We start from the raw sequence: 19,991 nt of genomic DNA, 5'->3' as shown, positions 1-19,991 counted from the left end.
GTTGCTATCATTTATTGAGATTCGATACCGCTTTTTGTTTTGCAATAAAATAATATTTCATAGCGTGTCATTAATGCTATTTAATATAATAATAATAGCGTTTTCGTTTAGTTATTGATAATACTATTATAGCAGTTCAGTATTTTGCTATATATATTTGTTTACAATTATAGCATCTAATTGTTTCTGCAATATATATATTATATATAGATATTTGAAATATATATATATATATATATATATATATATATATATATATATTTTTATATATATTTTATTTATTTATATAATAGTTTTTCTTCCATTATATTATGAAACATTAACTTCATTAAACATAAAATATCCTTGTCATATATTACACAAAAGCATTAAAGCAAAGCACACAAGTAGTGCAAAGTACAACCGCAAAGCATTAGTTAAACGTACTAGCATAACAAGTTCAAAAGCAACCGATCTGTCTTACAGTGGAACAATCTTATCATTTGGCCAAGCCACAATGCTTCCCACCGCATCACCTATGAATTCAATTTCAGAGTTTGGCCTCCACACTGGTGCCCCATCGAACTCGGAAACCTCTATCCAGACCTTAGAAGCATTAGGCCCCAAAGGAACGAAATGCACCTTCTCTGCTGGATCAGTTGAGAACACACGACCTAAAGCAACTCTTTGTCCAGAGTTGTTATAATCCATGAGAGCGCACTTCTGTTTACCACCTTTGCTGCTACAACCACTGCTGTTACTTGCACTCTAAAACCAAAAAAAAATAACAAACGCATTCATCACAATATCATCGTTGAATCCAAGTATCAGCAAAACAGAAATATCATCTAAGAAATAAGATGTTAGATAAAATACCTGATTCGAATTCTTGGTTGATTCTTTAGGTGACTCTTGAAATGGTACCCGTATCTTATCGAGAGGCCAGGCAATTGTCTCATGTAGGGTATCACCCATCTTCGTCATTTCAGGCGTAGGTCTCCAGATGAAGGCATTAGATTTCATAACCTTTTCAACTCTCAGAATTGCAGCGTTCGGTCCAAGCGGTACTTTGTTGACGAGTTCACTTGGTTCAGTCGAAATCAAAAACACCCTCAGCAATCAATTCATCTTCTGCTTTCCAGTAATCGAAGATTTGAACTTTTCCAAAAGAAGTATCAGTAGGCTGAATCATTAAAAAGATGAATCAGTTGGGTGAATCCTTCTGTTTTCTTTAAAAAGACACAATTTAAATGTTTACCTCTGATTCGTTGATGTTGCCATTGTTTGCTAAGTCAATATCATCGTCCAAGATTAGCTTCTCAGCTGGCCATGCAATTTTCACTCCTACCGCCTGACCAAGATTAGCACAAGTTGTTGTAGGTCTCCATATAGAAGCTGTTACGACTGTAACAGACTTCACAACTACAGCAGCCGCATTTGGACCCAATGGAATACGACCAATCTTATAACTGGGTTCACTAGAGTGAAACTCTCCTTCAGCAACAACCACATCATCATTCGAAACCCAATTAAGAAGCTGGCACCTTATTCCTCCCTTGCTAATATCGCTTAACTCAGAAGTAGAAAGACTATCGGATTTTTTCTAACAAACAAACATAAGAAACATATTACAATCTTCATCCTTCTGAAGCGAACAAGTTATAATAACTAAACATAATAAAAGAGTTTACCTTTTTACCGGCTAAGTCAGAAACCACATTTTTCAAATCTTCAATCTTATTCAAGAGTTCTGCTTGAGTATCTTGAAGCTTCTGTACATGGGAGTCTCTAGCATGTAAGAATGCCAACTTGGTTGCAGTAACCCCTCGGCCCATCCCCCTAACTCTTCCAGATTTATCCTTTCCTAGAACCTGACTGACAGCATCTTCACCTATATTATCTGCGGAACTTGAACCCATTCCACTGTCAATTCTCTTAATCTTCTCCTGCATTAAAAAAAAATTCACCACATTTGAGTATCTTGAAGCTTCTTTACATGGGAGTCTCTAGCATGTAAAGTGTCCAATACAAGCAAACAATCTTATTCAGTTGTAGTAAGAACTAAAATAACTTACTATTGTTTCTGCAAATTCTTGACTCACGGGTCTTCCATCAGAATGTGTATGACCAGCTACCCAGACCTTAGTTCTAGTAACTTTTGAAGGATCAGTACTATTTTTCCTCTACAAGGTAAATTAAAATGTTGTCAACAGTTGAATTTAAGCATATATCGAAAGTACTAACATTAATTACATACCATCTCATCTGCAAGTCTAATCATGCCTTTACGGCTAGTTGTGTGAGGTATTTGCCCCTTCCTGAGCTCCCTGTATTTATCACTTTGTTCCTACACAAACAGAACTCACAAACATAATATCAGTACATAAAAATAATTATAATATCAGTACACTATTTATGTAAGTAATCCACAGTTATATAACCTTGAAAGATGTAGTACATCTTCCTTTAACCCAATTATTCCACGCTGTAGAAGATTGTATGTTGCTGGGCTTTATTTTCTGCAGTTGAGACTTATTTTTTGTTGCTCGAACTTTCGATGAAAGTCTGGATTTAGATGCCCTCCACAAACAACCCATCTGCTTAAAGACTCCATCTTTTTGTCATTCTAGCTCTAAGAGTAAAACTCTCATTTTTAAAGGAATCATAGACTTCCATACCTTCTGTCCACAAACTCTTCAAGTCATCTACCAGTGGCTGTAGATACACATCAATGTTGTTCCCAGGTGCAGATGGTCCTGGTATCAGCATTGTCAACATGATGTTCTCGGATTTCATGCACTGTGTGGGAGCCATGTTGTAGTTGACTAAGAAAACAGGCCATGTGCTGTGGTTGGTGCTCTGGATAGAGAACGGATTCATGCCATCTGTAGAGATACCAAGTCGTAGGTTTCTTGCTTCAGCAGCGAACTCCGGCCATTTGTTGTTTGTCTGAACCCATGTCAGTGAATCTACTGGATGTCGCATACTTCCATCTTCAGAAGCATTAGTAGAGTGCCAACGCAAGTCCTCCGCTAAACGCTTTGATCTAAACATTCTTCTGAACCTGTCTTTGATCGGAAAATACCTGAGGACCTTGGCCGGAATCCCTTTCTTCTCCTCACCAGTATGCTTATCCTTCTCCCATCTTGATTCACTGCATCTTGGACAGCTCACCGCATCTTCATACTGGTTTCTATACAAGATACAGTCATTCTTGCAGGCGTGAATGACATCGTAGCCAAAACCAAACTGCTTCAGAAACTTCTTCATCTCATCAGTAGACTTAGGTAGAACATTGTCTCCGGGAAGCATGTCATGAACTAATGACAAAAGCTGATCAAAAAAGCTCTCAGACATCCCACTTTTGACTTTTATCCGGTAAAGACCCATGATTGCAGCCACCTTGGTGTAGTTTGAACACTTCGAGTACAATGGGGTTTCTGCATCCTCCAACTTTTTCCTGAAATCAGCTTCTGCTGGGCTTTCACTTCCCTCAAACGCTTCTGCATTCTCTTGATGAGCTGCTGGATAATCTTCACTTGGCATGAAAGCTGTTCTCAACAACTCGTACGCTTCATTTTCAGACGAGTTGATATCAGATGGCTTATCAGGCCTTGTATCTCCGTGTTTAGACCAGAATCTACAAATCTTGTACTTTGGATCCATCCCTCTAATCACCAGATGCTCCAAAACTTTCTCAGCAGACTGATGGCAGACATTGCGGCAATCAACACAAGGACAGAAAATTTCAGCTGGACCACCTAAACGGCTTGATGCAGCAGACACAAACTCACTTGCTCCTTTTTCATACTCAAGGCTATTCCTGTCGGATTAGAACAAGTGATATATAATCTTCCAGAATTACAAAACAAGTGATATGTAAAATTACAGTAAAGTGAAGTCCATACCTTGGCAACCATACCCATGATTTATCCATGTTTCAGCTCCGACAAAGTTTACATACAAGAGATTCACGGAATCAAGCCACAACAAGATAACCGAAAGAATTTTCTAAATTTTAGTATCTATTATTACTTTTTTTACCTTGTAAATCTCTTCAACTTGCGGTTTGAGTAATCTACAAAAGAAAAGAACGGTGTTAATAAACCCTAAAAATTAAGAGAAAAGAGAAACCCAGAAAATCAGATCGAGTAAAACCTGAAAATCATAGAACAAAAACGAATCAATTTAACATGTAATAACCCAATATCACAACTACGAAACATAATTGCGTAATACAATCGATAAAACCCGAGTTAACCTTCGAAATTGATTTCAATCGGAGGAGGTAGCAAAGTGATAAAACCCGAGAATAAGTAAGGAGCTTCGGGATTGAGAATGAAATATGATGTGAGCGAGATTCGTAGAAAGTCGAGATTCAGTTTGAGTGTATCGATCAAAATGGAGGAGAGAGTTTCTAAATGTGAAGAATGAAGAACCCTAGAAATTTGGGGGTTTTTACTTTAGTCGTTTAGTGTAAATGTTTTGAGGAGGCAAAAATTTTCTAAGTCTCGCGGGCACTACCACCAATGTCAAAGATAACACTTTTTAATTGTTTTTGCTATAATACAGAGGCACCCCCTTCAAAACCGTACGCTGAATTTTATTTTTTTAATTCAACATTCTAACATAGCGTTCCAAAATATCCAAACACTATCTAAAAAACACGGGTATCACAAACATAGCATAACCGTTAAAAACGCTATCCTCGTGTGCTATTAAAACCCTTTTTTCTTGTAGTGTTATGTAACTAAGATCTTCAAATCTCATACATGATGTCTAATTCAATCAAGATTACCCGCCAAATGTACCGCTAGACATAACCAAAGTCGTCGAGCTTAACATGGTAGTAGATACAGACACAACTCTAAATATCTCACTTTTTTGTTCCTTTTAAACGGTTAACTTTCAGATGAAACGGGAGCTTCAAAGGGTCCTAAAACGGGAGCTTCAAGGCTCATTCTTGGAGTTAAGGGAGCCTTGTACCCAGACCGAGGCGGAAGCCACACAAGGCTCAAAGGTCGATGAGAGATGAACATAAGCTTCGTGCTTCCATCTGTTCTTGCGTTTGTAGGCGTAAGATGTTAGGAGAAATGTTGCCAATGCGGTTAGAAACCATTTCCTATATGCGTTTGAGAATTCAAAAAGCGCTATATTCCAGGTTTAGACATGATCTTCTATTTTGATTTGCTTTCTACAGATTTTGACTGGTTTGGTGGATAGCATGAAGCGTAAGGTTATTGAGAGCTTGCTCGCTGAATATAATACGTTCAAGATATAGAATCACAATGAATGAATCACAATTAGGTTTAATAATATAGTCTAGGGGATGTAAAATTTCATAATTCTCAAAAATGAAAATTAAAAAATATTTATAAAATCTGTAGATATATATAAGAAACTAATGATTTTACGATTTAATTTGATTTTATGATTTAATTTTTATATTTTTCTAAAAATATGTATATATTTTTGAAATATTTTTAATTTAAATGATATTTTGAAATTTAAAATACCATAATTATCTATACTATTAAAACAGAATCCCTCATAGAATTCTGCCCTTATAGTTCTATCAATATTACTACTTTTGCCATTCCTATATTTAAGTAACAACATTAATTTTTTGCTTAAAAACTATATATCGTTTTGTTGCCAAATCTAATTATAATATTTCATATATACTTGCTAAAGGAAGATTTTGTTACCATAAATTTTAAAAGATTTTATACATGATTTTTTGTATTTTTTAAATGGGTAGAATATTTATATTCAAAACAAATTATATGACAGAGACTATATAATGTTTATCCATACATCCATTTCATAACATAATTATTTTCTACTCCAAAACGTTATTAATTTTTCAACAGTTCGTTTACATATTTGCCAAAATATATATCAAAGAAACCATTCACGTTTTTATTAAAAAAAACATTCACTATCTACATATACAATGTTAACACTAATAAATATTTGTTTTCTATTTATTACAAAAATCTAACTTTAGGTATGTTTAAAATAATGAATTTGTTCCAATTTGTTATATTAAGATTTCGAGGATTAGTAGTAATATACTGACTTAATTATAATAAATAAGATCGGTAATTCTTGATTTGGTTTGTTAAATTAATAAATATATAGACAAAAAAAATTAGTGCATACAGAGAAAATTATATAGGTTACAAAATGGACAAAAAATAGGTAACAGAACATTCTCCAAGATATCAAATGATTTAAATCTATTAACTACAAAAATATACATCCAAATTTTTAACAAAACATATTCATATTTAATCATTTTGGGCTACTTTGATATTTTACAATTTTGAATAAAACATTAATATTTACACTATGCTGTTATAAAACATTTCTAAAAAATAATAATAGTATATTATTATAGGCATAAAATAGTAACCATCAATAAAATAAATAATAATAATTCTATCTAAATGGTAACAAACACATATTTATATATGATAAATGGTAAAATACGGGCCACCCATTTAGTTAACTAATCAAAATTGAGTTATAATAGTTTAAATTAAGGGAAAATTTGGATAAATGCACTTCAATAAGATTATAATTTGAAAAATACACCTTTGTTTAAGTTTTTGAAAAAATACACTTATTTATATATAAATTTACTAATTTGTCCAATCTTAATATTTCTCAATTTGTATTAAACATTTTTTAAAGAATTGTTTGAAAACACCGTTAGAGAATCTACATAATATCTTTTTTTAAGATTTCTTGCAGTACAAGATGCACTTGATCAAAAACTTGATGAATTATACAAGAAGCATGTTCATCTATGTATAAATATATACAAACCTCTGCTATGTATGTTCGTTATTTCTATTATTTGTTTTGGTAAAACCAATAGCATCATCATCCTTTTGTTCATCCTCCGGAACTCTTGATTAAGTTTCAGGGATCTCGTCTTCATTCCCGAGAAAATGATTTATGTGGATGGAAACTATGAGATTCTCTCCCTATCTTGAACCCATCTCCAGGCTTATCATTGTCAATCATCTCTAATATCAACCCTCTGTTTTCTCTGTCCTCAAGAGTTTTGCCCCAAACAGATAACTTGACAAGCAAGTAACTAGGGTAGTGTCTTTCTCCTAAGCGCTTCTAGCAACAAGAGCAGAACCCCAAAACTAATATCGCTTCTCTCCTCTCGGTCCGAACACTCTGAGCACAAGCTCGCCGACTGAGTTTTGCAAAAAACTGAAACTCGCTATCTCCGCCATGTGGTTTGGACTTAGCAGCTCTCGTTGGTGGAAGATACGATCTAACTTCGGACAGAGGAGGCAGATTTTTTTGAGGCCGAAGAAAGATGCGAACTTGGCGATAAAGAAAGTGAAAAGGGAGTTGAGGAAGATGAACAACATGAGATCATGTGATTCTGTTCGTGTTTATGCTTAGGGATCTTGGAGCATTAAAGATGGCCAGCACAAATCAGTAAGGACGCAGTGGAGCAACGGGGTCTTCTTTTGTTCATGTGCGTCTCGTTGAGGCTAACGTGGGGGAGGATGTCTCACGTATGTCTCAACGCTTAGAGCTTGGTTTCTGATTGAGAAGGGAAAGAGGCTGAGAGCCCTTTGACACAGGGTTATGCAATCAGAATGGATCAAGCAACCCTAAGACTCAAATCTCAGGGACGTATTGTCAAGTTATAGCTGCACTCACAATGTAACATCGTGTGATGTATCTCATGGTTGGTGATTCTCAAAGAACTGGAAACTGGTTACAACATAAGGGCGGCATACTGGTTTTGCACAAGGACATAGATAGCCAAAGCTGTACTGGGTTCAAGTTGTTTTCTTTGGTTAAATTCTGGTGTAAAAGGATTTACATGTCGCTGGGAGGAAGGAAGCTACGGCACGAGAAACAGTTGATATGAATATACATCCGTCAAGGGCAACAGCAGAGGAGCTTTGCTTGGAAAGATTGGCAGAGAGATCGCAGTATTGGCGCCCATATCCATTAAAGACCTCACTCATTGTTCCAAAAGATAAATGATCACTAACCCCAAATTACATTAAGCAGGAACAAAGCAAGACTAGGTACTCTAATTTTCTTGGTGATTGATGTCTAAAAGCAATCCGTAAACCCTAATTAATAATATCTTGTTAGATCGTGAAACACATGTCAACACTAGGTTTATGGATAGATACAGTAGAAGCAAAATTCACCGATCACAAGAGAAAAAAGTTGAGAAAAATTGACTAGATTCACTTGATAAGCTATTGATCGAAGCACAAAATTAGGAATTAATTTTTTTTAGTAATAATAATTGTCTAAAATTCTCATCATGGAATAGAAGATCAAAAATTGTGTAGTCTTAAAAGTTAAACAATATCTACTGTGGGTTGTGGTTTCTTCACAAAGTTCCACCAAGCTGGCTCTCCTCTCCATAGACAGGGACAACACGGTGCAAACATGGCTGGTACGAACCATAGTAAACAAAGTAGAGCAACGTACATAGCCAAGTGAGAAATAGAATAAAGGAGGCAGAGGAATGTACAAAAGCCTAACGTGTGACCGAGGCGTCCATTGGTGTAAAGTGCACGTAAATACTCTTCATCCTCGCTTGCTACAACCCAATACATGTAATTAATCATGGTGACAACCGCGTACCAAAAAGCAAACGTCAATAAAAGTCCCATAACGATGTCATCAACGGGAATCTTGTGGGCTCTCAGAGTCATATGTAAGATCGCATCAGTAATGAGGATTATAATGATGGTGTTCATCGCAATGTCGTATCGTAACTGCCCGTCCATCCTGCAACCAACCAGAAAATTCGTTTCAGTATAACGTTTATAATCATCTTATGTTACATAACAATATATTTAGTGGAATCTCACCTCCATGTACTCCTGGGGTTAGGAATGCTAGATTCATCGAGGACTGTAGCTGTAGCGCTTGACATTGCTTCTGTTAGAATTGTTTGGTTGTAAATTTCTGATGTTGAAGCAAAAAGATGTGTAATGTATATACAGTATAGGTCTCTGATTAACCCATTCCTATTACAAAACCGATTAGGTTTCTTTTTTTTTGTTTTTAATTATAAAATACTCAATAAAAAACAATCGAATCTGGCTTTTAACACAAAATATTTTTCCTTCTCGGCGATGACTTTTGATTTTTAATATTAATATCGACAAAACCAAAACAACAGAAGCCATAAAACTATTAAACTCTAAAAGAGGAAAGTTCCATAACATAAAAACGAAACACAGAGTACCAACAGTTTACATGATGATGATGACCCGATACCAGTTCAAGATCTTATTATAAACCAGAAACAAAGTCAGACACAGGCTCTGCTGTATCTAAAGAGAATCAAACACACACAACAGCAACATCCAAAGATAAATGCCTTAGCTTTTTTTATTTAGTAAGATAAAGCTAAGCAGGACAAGACTCTCCAGCATGGGAGAGTGTTTTAGTCATCGTCTTCATCACGACGCCTCTGGTGGTGGTGATGCTGGTAACGATGCTGTTTCTTCTCCTCATCATCATCATCAGAGTTATTTCCACCCTACAAAATTTTGATGGAGTTACAGGGAATGAAAGACAAACACTTTTGTTCAACATAGAGACTATTCTACACTATGATCAACAATGGGACATGTTCAAAAGTTGTCCAAATTGAAACAAACACTGAACTAGAAACGTTATTATAGGAAAGTTGAACATAGTTTTCAAATTAAGTAAAACCACATTTTAGGATGGGAAGACGAGTTACACCGCTACACTGTGATCAACAACGGGATTAAAAGCTAGATGCAAATAACGGCAATGTTAAGTTGTGTACTATGATCTTGATACCCTACAAGATGTCCAGTTTAAATCAAATACTGAACCAATGAAGTTAAAGGGGGTAACAGAAGCAACTTCTTGTTCAAGCAAACCCAAAATCGGGATGTGAGAGAACTGTTGACATTCACTAGAACTATAATCTTTAGTTTCAATGTTGAGATCAGTTCATCAACAAAAGGGTTTTATGTTAAATCAATCAAACTTATTTTCCACACAATCTAGATGCAAAAATTGACGTTATAACTTACATATTTCTTGCGGCCATAGCTCCCTTCCTCATCATCACCAGAACGGTTCCTACGCTCCCCATCATCATCATCATCATCATTGCGACGGCCATAGCTAGGCTTCCTGTAACTCCCTTCCTCCTGTTCCTCAGATCTTCCATAGCTAGGCTTCCTATAGCCTCCCTCTTCCTCTTCCTCAGATCTTCCATAGCTGCTAGGCTTTATGTAGCTGTCAACCTGATCCTCAGATCTCCCATAGCTAGGCTTCCTGTAACCTCCTTCCTCTTCCTCCTCAGACCTCCCATAGCTAGGCTTACGCTCATACTCGGTCTCCGTCTCCGATCTCCCACCATATCCGGATTCAGGCCTCCTGCCATACTCAACCTCCGTTCTTCCACCGTAACCACCAGACTCAGACTCCGATCTGCCACCGTAACCGCCAGATTCGACCTCCGATCTCCCACCGTATCCAGATTCAGGTCTCCGGCCATACTCAACCTCCGTTCTTCCACCGTAACCACCAGATTCAACCTCCGATCTACCTCCATAGCCACCAGATCCGTAACTCTGCTCAGGTCTCCGGCCATACTCCGTCTCCGTCGCTCCGCCGTACCCCGATTCAGGTCTCCTGCCGTACTCAGCCTCCGTCTGACCACCGTAACCGGATCCGTAACCGGGATCGGGCCTTTCGCCCTGGACGTGGCCGCCTCCGGCTGAACCGGGGCGAAATCCGGGGCGGGGCTTGGGGCGGGAGTAGCTGCTGTACTCGGTCTGGAGAGCCTCTTCGGCGTAGGCGGAAGGATCGTGGTACGAGGTGAATTCAGGTCTCTCGTACTCGAAATCCCCGTCGGCTGCGGAGGAGAGAGGGTAGCAAGTGTCGTCGCTTGGAGGGATCGGACGGCCGTAGATCACTGTGATGTCGTAACCGCCGCTGTACGGCGTCGGATCGAACTCGTCGAAATCGTCGACTTCATCCTCGTCTCTGGTGTAGTACGGCATCGTTTCAAGATCTTCTTAGTTTCTCTCTTGGATCTGACAAAAAAATGACGAAAGGAGAAGGAGATTTAAAACGCGGAGAGGGAAGGGGAAACGCTGCGTTTCGTGATGATGATGATTTGTTGGTCCTACTACTCTTAGTTAATTTGCGTGGGGCCCTGTTTTCCCGCTGTTTACATGCCGACCACTACGAGTCTACGATCCGTGTAAACTGTGCCACGTGCCTTATTATGATTTGCTGACGTACAGATTGCCGACTAGTTTAACCAAAAACCATCATTCTATTCTATTCTTTCTACCGACAGATCGTACAGATTGCCGATGGGACTCGAAATTTAAATTAAAAAATAAAATTGAGGCCCATTTAGCAAATGAAGAAAGCCCATAACTGTGTAAACTGTTAAGACTTTTGAGGTTCTTGACCTGATCTAACAGAGAAGTAGAGGACTTCGAATTCACAAAAACTTATTTCAATGAAATCTTATGTCAATCGTGTCGTCTACACTCCACATATGAGAAGTGCTTTGGTAAGAAGAAAAAAATCGTTGATAGGGACAAACAGTGATTTTACAAACCATGATTTTAATTAAACTCATTAATATTACGGGAACAAATGCTAACGACAGAGATCGTGTAAGATCAGAATCAGATGTAGAAACCTCTGTCTCAGACAGAGGTTTCTTTCAGGTTTTTTTCTCATCCAGGAATGCGAAGGGGAAAGGAGTTTGGAAATCATAGAGGGGCCCTACAGATTCCAAATTGTGAAGACGTGGATAGTCTCTTGATATGCCACCTCGACATAGAAGGCCGAAAGACAGATATCACCTTATCCCTCCAAAATCTCCACCAAAAAGCAACTTCACACACACCTCTACGGAAATCAAAAGTTGCTCACAGAGTCTTAACTTTCAGAGAAAAAAAAATTCAAAAACGCAATCTTTACTCACAGATTCAACAGAGAGATGTGGAAAATATTGAATTTCTAATCTAAAAGAGAGGGCGAGAGAGGGAACTCGGTGAAATGGCGGTTTTATCTTCGGCCACGTTCGGAACCTACCGGCCGATGAAGACGGAGCTTAGACCAATTACACGGTGGAGAGTGAAGTGTCAGGTGTCATCCATAAAACCCGCCACGTATTCGTCAAGACTCTCCACAGATATTCCTCTCCACGAGGCTCCTCAGGTCTCCTTCTCTCTCTCTATAACACGAATCAGTTTGAATTGTGCTTGGTGCGTTTCTTAACTGTGACTCTGAGGAACGTTTCAGGCGTTGTTCGATGACTATTTGGAGAATACATCGAGAGTGTTCGAAGCAATGTTCCCTGATAAACCCAGAAGCCATAAACTCAACGAGGTACTTCCACTAATATATCTAATTTTAATTTATTAAACAGAAGTTCAAAACGGGCGTTTGGTCTAGTGGTATGATTCTCGCTTAGGGTGCGAGAGGTCCCGAGTTCAATTCTCGGAACGCCCCCTTTTTCACAATTTTAAGTTTTTACTTGGATAAATTGAATTTTTGCAGGAAGAGTGGAGGATACAGATGTTACCAATTAACTTCCTCTTCCTCACTGTGTGGCCTGTGGTGGATATGCGTTTGAGTTGCAAATCCAACGGTCAGGATTACCCCGCAGACGTACCTTTAGACATAACCAAAGTTGTTGAGCTCAACATGGTAATAACTAAAAAAACAAACAAACTAATAGCTTGTCTCTCTCTTTGTTTTCTTCATCTTCCATTATTCAAACATTTTGCATTGCTTCTTTTCAGACGAGATGGCAGCTTAAAGGGCTTGACCGAGTGATGGAACCGTCCGACTTTAGTTTGGGAGTCAAAGGAGCATTGTACCCAGACCGGAGAGGAAAGCACACAAGGCTCAGAGGTCAGCTAGAGATGAACATAAGCTTTGTTCTTCCTCCGGTTCTTGAATTGGTACCTGAAGACGTTAGGAGAAACGTGGCCAATGCGGTATAGAAAACCTTATTTGACTATCTTCTTTAGACTCTTGTGATTTACACATGATCTGATTTGGACCCATTTTACAGGTTTTGACCGGTTTAGTGGATAATATGAAGCATAAGGTTAATGGCAGTTTGCTCGCTGATTATGGCAGGTTCAAGAATGAGAGAAGACTACACAAGTTATCTACTAAAGCCGAGTTTTAATGTCAATGCTCAACCATTTATAGCTTCTCAATCCAACATGAACAAATCGTTTATGAGTACAGTCAACGTAACATACTATATAAGATTTTGATTGTTTTAATTTACTTTGCCAGTCTGAAATACAAGTCTGAGATACAAAGAATATAAAGTTAAAAGAGTTACATACAAGAGTTCTTTGCTTATTGCTTACTCTAAAGTTAGAGCACCCTTATTGGTGTATCTAGAAAAGTATCTAGATATTAAACAAACTGAAAACAGGCAGGCGAACCTCAACAAAAAATAACAGATACTCCTTTCATACGTATAGTTCTATCATTTCTGTTTTTATGATTTAAAATTTAATTATAAATTCATTTATCTTATAACTAATAACATTTTAACAACTAAATACTCTTTATTGCTCTTATAAAGTCAAAGTTAGTAATCCATATTCCTAGCCTCCTAGGCGCCTAAGTGAATCGGTTTCTTAGTATTCGGTCCGAGTTTGTCGGTTTCGAAAGCAATTTTTTATTTCAAAACCTCTGCGTGTCGTAGAAGTTATTCTACAGATTCTTCTCAACGTTCAATGTTCTCGTGTCTTTCTCATCAACAATTGCGTGACAGACGAGGCTTTACATTATCACCACGTAGACGGCAAAATAAATGGGTAACCTCTTAAGTCTTAACTAAACCGAACCAAACTAAATAAAATCGACTTAATTTCTGTGCTAGTTCAGACGGACAGACAGACACTATATTTCATACAAAACCAGAAAAAAACCCAAAACCTGAAAAAATAAACCAAACCGAAAACGTACTCGGTTAGTCGGTTACTATAGAAGTTGAAAAGTAATGTTTCAACAAAAATGTCTCGAACGAAATCCACTATCTTCCAAATGTGTACCGTGAGAATTTCACTCTCTGTCCCTGTTTTCTTTAACAAAACTCTCAAAACGTATTGAAGAGAAAAAAAACAAGACGCAACCTTTCCTCAGAAGATATATATATATATAGAGAGAGCGAGAGAAAAGTGGGAAAGATCAAAGATCATCCAATCTTGAAGACCAAAATAGAGAGAGTAAGACTGGTAATATGTCTTTAAGCTCAACGGTTTTGTCGTGTCCGAAGATGCTCGGAAGACGCCGGTCGGTGGCGTTGGAGATGAGAACAATACGGTGGGGCGTGAAGTGCCAGTTGTCACCCGTAAAACCCTCCAAATATTCATCTAAAATCACTACCGATGTTCAACTGCACGAGTCTCCCCTGGTCTCATTCTCAACTCCCACTCTCTATAATGTTCTATATGTATGCATCAGTGTAAAACCGTTTTGTGTTGTAATGCTTTGAAATTTCAGGCGTTGTTCGATGAGTATTTGGAGGATAAGTCTAGGGTTTTCAAAGCGATGTTTCCTGATAAACCCAAAAGCTATAGGCTTAACGAGGTAACATCCATGTTCCATTTATGTAAGTGGAGTTGTTGCATTCGTCGGTTACTCCAACGAGAAGACCGACATGATTGTGCAGGAAGAGTGGAGGATCCAAATGTTGCCAATAAAATTTCTCTTCCTCACTGCGTGGCCTGTCGTGGACATGCGGATTCGATGCAGATCCAACGGTCAGGGTTACCCGCCCGATGTACCTCTAGAGATAACGAAGGTCCTTGAGCTTAACATGGTACTGTACTACTCTCTCTCTTCCACAAAAATAAAATTAAAGTTTTGAGATTTTTTATTTGTTTCAAAAGATTAAAAATTTGTGTATTTAATGTATCTTTTTAACTTGTTTAGCTTTTTATTCATCATGGTAATTAAGACAATACTATTGAAATAAATTGATTTTTTTTTGTCAAAACTTTGATTTTTAAAAAAATTATGGTATTAAGTTATTTTGGAATTGAAATTTATTCTTATTTGTGTGAAAAATCCCAAACAGTAAACACCCACACGTTTATATACCTCAGTCTTTGGTTCCCTTCGAACGGTTTATTTCAGATGAAATGGGAGCTTCAAGGGCTTGACCGGGTCATGGAACCGTCTGATTTCACTCTTGGAGTTCAAGGGGCATTGTACCCAGACAGAGGCGGAAGTCACACAAGGCTCAAAGGTCGATTAGAGATGAACGTAAGCTTCGTGCTTCCTTCCGTTCTCATGCTTGTACCGGAGGATGTCAGGAGAAACGTTGCTAATGCGGTTAGAAAAAAATGCATTTGCGAACTCAAAACACTGTATTCCAAGTTTATATATTAATTATCTTATGTTTTTATTTGCTTTCTACAGGTTTTAAATGGTTTGGTGGATAATATGAAGCATCAAGTTATTGAGAGTTTGCTCGCTGATTATAACAGGTTTAAGAACGAAAGAAGAACACACAAGTAATTTTTAATTTCAAGGGTTAAGCTTTAATTGTTTGAATGTAATTTATGCGTTCATGTTTGTCGTATATGTTTGTATTAAACAAGGTGGACTGTTAGTTTTTGGTTCATTGAATCATGTCAATTTTACGCAGTTGAAGTATTAGTTAGGAAACTATGTGAAAACTATATTGAAGCTGTCAATTGTAAATATTTTGAGAAAAAACAACATTCAAGAAATCACCAGGTGGTGCCTAAGCGATAGATAAACGTTTTACCGAAAATTATTAACTAGGTGGATGTAAACGTTTTATCGAAAATTATTAATTTGGTGGATGTTTAGACCAATTTTGTAAACATCTAAATGATTTTAGAAAAAAACTAATCTAAAAAAATATTTCACTTAATTAAGCCTGCTTTGGCGCGTAGGCAAATGCCTATATGTCATCTAAACCAATTTTTAGATGACTGTAAAAAGAGACTCATTTACTGTTAATGACTTGATTTAACAGTAAAAGGAAAGAGACTTTGTTTTCACAGCAGAGAGCGGGAGAAAAATACAGAGAGAAAGAGATTCAGACTTCTTATTAAAGAGAAAAAAACGTGACTAAAGGAGTAAATCAAAGAGGGTCCTACGAAGACAAAATGTCGATGAGGTGGATAGTCCCCTGATATACCACGTCTACATACAAGGCCGAAAGACGTAGATCACCTTATCTTTTCAACATGTGGGAAAGATCAAACATCATCCAATCTTAAAGACCTGTAGAGAGAGAGAGGGAGTGAAAGACTACTAGCATGGCTGTAAGCTCAGCAGTTTTGTCGTGTCCGACAATGCAGGGAATACGCAGGTCAATGGCGGCGGAGATGAGAACATTACGGTGGGGAGCCAACTGCCAGTTGTCAACTGTAAAACCCTCCAAGTATTCATCTAAATTCTCTACCGACGTTCTCTTGCACGAGTCTCCTCAGGTCTCATTCTCACTGCCATTCTCTAGTGTTATATATATCCACCAGTGCACAACTTTGTGTTTGATGCGTTTTGGGAAACTTCAGGCGTTGTTCGATGAGTATTTGGAGGATAAACCGAGGGTTTTCAAAGCAATTTTTCCTGATAAACCGAAAAGTTATAGGCTTAACGAGGTAACATCCATTTGCCTTTAATGTTTAGTGGGCTTGGATTCGTTACCCAAAACGATACTTTATTTGTGCAGGAAGAATGGAGAATCCACATGTCACCTAAAAATTTCCTCTTCCTCACTGCATGGCCAGTGGTGGACATGCGGATTAGATGCAAATCCAACGGTCAAGATTATCCACCGGATGTACCTCTAAACATAACCAAAGTTCTTGAGCTTAACATGGTAATAGAAACAAACACAACCCCTTGACGTATCACACACTTTTGTTTCCTTCTAACGGTTAACTTTCAGATGAAATGGGAGCTTCAAGGGCTTGGCCAGGTCATGGAACAGTCTGACTTCGTTCTTGGAGTCAAAGGAGCATTGTACCCAGACCGAGGCGGAAGCCACACAAGGCTCAAAGGTCGATTAGAGATGAACATAAGCTTCGTCCTTCCTTCGGTTCTTGGGTTTGTGCCCGAAGATGTTAAGAAAAGCGTAGCCAATGCGGTTAGAAACGGTCTCTTATATGCGTTTGAGAATTCAAAAAATGCTATATTTTATACATGGTCTTTGTTTTTTGATTTGCTTTCTACAGATTTTGACTGGTTTGGTGGATAGCATGAAGCATAAGGTTATTGAGAGCTTGCTCGCTGATTATAACAGGTTCAAGAATGAAAGAAAAACACACAACTAGTTCTTATTCTCAAGGCTTTAAGCTAAATGTAATTTACGCTTGCGTTTAATAAAAATAATAAACAAAACAATTTGCATCATTTAGTATAAAAATACACAGCTGTAAACGCAAACAAGAGAACATGATAGATAATACAAAAGGTAGCAAAGACATACTATATAACTTTTATCACACAGAAAGCCAGAAACGGATAAATAAAACATTCACACCATTCGTTCATCAGGGACAAAGATTTGGTCGTCGAGTTTAATAGATACAGAGAGGATTACTTGGTGAGTTTGAAGTACAAGATGAGGAAAATAGCGGCGACCAAAGCGGTGATAATGGCTCCAATGGTCCATTTGTTCCTGTTCATCCTCCTCGTCATGCCCGTCAAGATTTTCTTGCTCTTTCCGACATTATCGTCTACTCCACTAAGCTGTATGTATACACTATTGGTTAAAAAGAGATAGCAATCACACGTAGTAGATAGATAAAACGTAGTCTTCTTCATGATGAAGAGAGGGAGACATACATACCGTGTCGCCAGTGCGAAGGAGAGACTGTCTCTGACTGTGCAAGTCTTGGAGGACAGAGACGCCAAGCTCTTCAGTCTCAATCATCATTCTTCGACTGTCCTTGATTCTGTCAGTGGTACGACCCAATCGATCAGTTGACATCATCAATCTGGCTCTTTGATCAGCTGAAGCCTGGCCTCCCTCCTCAAATCAAAAGGATGTTAAGAGTAGCAAAGATAGAGATGATTATTATACTAGTGAGTTTGTCTTTATTACATACCGTCTTAGTGTCAGCGAGGCCAGCTTCGAGCAAGTCGTCACGAGCAGCAGCAGCAGCGTTCAAGTTAGCAGAGGTGGTGATGGTCTTGAGTTCGCTTTTGAAGTTGTTGAGATCAGACTTGAACTCTCTTAATTTGACAAGGAGGGTGGTCTTAACGCTCGGTGGGAGGCTCCTCGCCTCAACATCCATTTTCCTAATCTGGTGAATAAGAAGAAAAATATATATATATAATAAAAAAGGAGGCTGCTGCTGCTGCTATATTCGAGTCACACACGCATATACATACCAAAGCTTCAGCATTATCGAGGCCAGACCTTATTTCAGAGAGCTTCTGCTTCTTTTGCTCTGCAATTCAATCAGTAAAGAAAGGTGTATCATCATCATCTTTCTACATAATGATATGATGATGATGATGATGATGATTACCTCCGTGGAGGGCAATAGCAGAGGAGCATTTCTTGGAAAGATTGGCGGAGAGGTCGCAGTATTGACGCTCGTAACCGTTAAACACCTCGCTCATTGTTGATTGATTGATACTCTCTCTCTCTCTCTCTCTCTCTCTCTCTCTCTGCAGCATTCAGAATCAAGCACACAATTAATTTATGATTAATCAAAAATGATAAAAATGAAATCCAATTCCTTCCTCTAGGATCAAATTAGGAACTGCAACGGATATCAAAAGAGGATTGATCTCTAAAACAATCCGTAAACCCTAATAATAATAATAATAATAATATTATTTGTTTAGATCGCCAACACACATATCAACACGAGGTTTATGCAAAAAGGAAGAAGCCAAGTGAAGAATAATTGAGGAGATTCTTCATGTGATCGAAGCGCGATTAAAGCACCAAAAAAAAAATAGGAATTAGAAAAAGGGAGCAAATGAGAAAGGAAGAGGAGACCTGATAACACGAAGAACCCTCGGAATCGGAAGATAGAGAGATCCAAAGGTAAGGTAAGGAAAGGAAAGGAAAGACGACGGCGATGAATTTGATGATGGATTCAATATTATTATTATTATTATTATTATTATTATTATTATTATTATTATTCTTTTTCTTTCTGGGGATGGTCGGAAATATATGTTCAACGGGGGATTAGGTGATTTTATATGCTACATCCACATTCACTCTTTCTTTCCTACACCACCACACACTTTTCTTTTCTTTTATGTTTATTATGTTTATTTTATTTTCAATTGATTTTTAAAATATTTTAAAACTACAACTTTTATTCTATAGATGAAAAAACTATACATATATATATATATATATATATATATATATACTGTCAGAAAAATAAAAAGTATATAATGAATCTATCTATTTTATTTTACATCCATTAAGTTCTATAAATCTTGAAATCAAAATTTAAATTGTTTTATGAGTCTTAATGAATCAATGATTAATTAGTAGATTAAATCAAAGTCAAAACTGTCATATAGTTTTTTTTTTTAGAAAAAATTGTCAAAATAGTTTGAGTAGTTTATGGAGGTTAGAAAAACTTGGTTTGAAAAAAAAAAATAGCTAACAAAACATTTAAAAGAGTTTTTATTGTTATTATTATGACATAGAATGGCGAAACAATATAATAACTGATAAGTAATCTCTTATATATTAAAAAATCACTTTAACATTTTTTGTAGCTACGTATCATCATCACAATCATTTTTAAAATTCGTAGAAAAATATGTTGGTTCATCTAAATATATAATAAGTTTTTTATTTAACTAACCATAAATTAATTATTAATGTTCTTCATTGTTTCTTTATATAAAAATCATGGAATTGCGTAATTTGGCGCTGTATATATGACAATAATGATTTTGAATAATAAAATTTGATAAAAATTATATTCTATATT

General features: G+C 37.2%; 6 protein-coding genes and 1 non-coding gene across 8 annotated transcripts; 4 read left to right on the top strand and 3 right to left on the bottom strand.

Annotated features, from left to right (window-relative positions):
- Positions 1 to 6,704: 6,704 nt before the first annotated feature.
- Positions 6,705 to 9,071, bottom strand: LOC108854933 (uncharacterized). Its single transcript, XM_018628611.2, has 2 exons — positions 8,856 to 9,071; positions 6,705 to 8,772 (listed from the first exon to the last, which is right to left on the bottom strand). Exons 1-2 carry the CDS (start codon positions 8,918 to 8,920, stop codon positions 8,337 to 8,339), a joined length of 501 nt encoding a protein of 166 aa, XP_018484113.1. The 5' UTR covers positions 8,921 to 9,071; the 3' UTR covers positions 6,705 to 8,336.
- Positions 9,072 to 9,183: 112 nt separating this feature from the next.
- On the bottom strand, positions 9,184 to 11,086 carry LOC108854932 (uncharacterized protein At5g39570). Its single transcript, XM_018628610.2, has 2 exons — positions 10,062 to 11,086; positions 9,184 to 9,532 (listed from the first exon to the last, which is right to left on the bottom strand). The coding sequence occupies exons 1-2, from the start codon at positions 11,037 to 11,039 to the stop codon at positions 9,437 to 9,439; spliced, it is 1,074 nt and encodes a 357-aa protein (XP_018484112.1). The 5' UTR covers positions 11,040 to 11,086; the 3' UTR covers positions 9,184 to 9,436.
- Positions 11,087 to 11,888: 802 nt separating this feature from the next.
- Positions 11,889 to 13,305, top strand: LOC108849827 (uncharacterized). Its single transcript, XM_018623432.2, has 5 exons — positions 11,889 to 12,219; positions 12,304 to 12,390; positions 12,562 to 12,711; positions 12,807 to 13,004; positions 13,082 to 13,305. The coding sequence occupies exons 1-5, from the start codon at positions 12,058 to 12,060 to the stop codon at positions 13,199 to 13,201; spliced, it is 717 nt and encodes a 238-aa protein (XP_018478934.1). The 5' UTR covers positions 11,889 to 12,057; the 3' UTR covers positions 13,202 to 13,305.
- Positions 12,442 to 12,513, top strand: TRNAP-AGG (transfer RNA proline (anticodon AGG)). Its single transcript has one exon. It is a non-coding gene; the product is annotated as a tRNA-Pro (tRNA).
- A 692-nt stretch (positions 13,306 to 13,997) lies between the features above and the next one.
- On the top strand, positions 13,998 to 15,680 carry LOC108853857 (uncharacterized). The gene is made up of 5 exons (XM_018627307.2): positions 13,998 to 14,446; positions 14,536 to 14,622; positions 14,705 to 14,854; positions 15,172 to 15,369; positions 15,457 to 15,680. Exons 1-5 carry the CDS (start codon positions 14,273 to 14,275, stop codon positions 15,553 to 15,555), a joined length of 708 nt encoding a protein of 235 aa, XP_018482809.1. The 5' UTR covers positions 13,998 to 14,272; the 3' UTR covers positions 15,556 to 15,680.
- A 456-nt stretch (positions 15,681 to 16,136) lies between these two features.
- Positions 16,137 to 17,427, top strand: LOC108851854 (uncharacterized). The gene is made up of 5 exons (XM_018625325.2): positions 16,137 to 16,502; positions 16,587 to 16,673; positions 16,745 to 16,894; positions 16,964 to 17,161; positions 17,250 to 17,427. Exons 1-5 carry the CDS (start codon positions 16,329 to 16,331, stop codon positions 17,346 to 17,348), a joined length of 708 nt encoding a protein of 235 aa, XP_018480827.2. The 5' UTR covers positions 16,137 to 16,328; the 3' UTR covers positions 17,349 to 17,427.
- LOC108851855 (vesicle transport v-SNARE 11) lies at positions 17,407 to 19,174 on the bottom strand. Of its 2 annotated transcripts, none has more exons than XM_057009832.1 (6): positions 19,031 to 19,174; positions 18,552 to 18,693; positions 18,412 to 18,470; positions 18,126 to 18,323; positions 17,867 to 18,037; positions 17,407 to 17,766 (listed from the first exon to the last, which is right to left on the bottom strand). In XM_057009832.1, the coding sequence occupies exons 2-6, from the start codon at positions 18,643 to 18,645 to the stop codon at positions 17,614 to 17,616; spliced, it is 675 nt and encodes a 224-aa protein (XP_056865812.1). In that variant the 5' UTR covers positions 18,646 to 18,693; positions 19,031 to 19,174; the 3' UTR covers positions 17,407 to 17,613. The 2 variants fall into 2 exon arrangements, with proteins under 2 accessions (XP_056865812.1, XP_056865813.1); XM_057009833.1 differs by having other exon boundaries at positions 18,552 to 18,681; positions 19,031 to 19,154.
- Between the last annotated feature and the right edge of the window lie 817 nt (positions 19,175 to 19,991).

This window comes from Raphanus sativus, chromosome 4, assembly GCF_000801105.2.
Source record: "Raphanus sativus cultivar WK10039 chromosome 4, ASM80110v3, whole genome shotgun sequence".
Lineage (NCBI taxonomy): Eukaryota > Viridiplantae > Streptophyta > Magnoliopsida > Brassicales > Brassicaceae > Raphanus > Raphanus sativus.
Note: the sequence above shows the minus strand (reverse complement) of the source record. Positions and strands in the feature narration are given on the sequence as shown.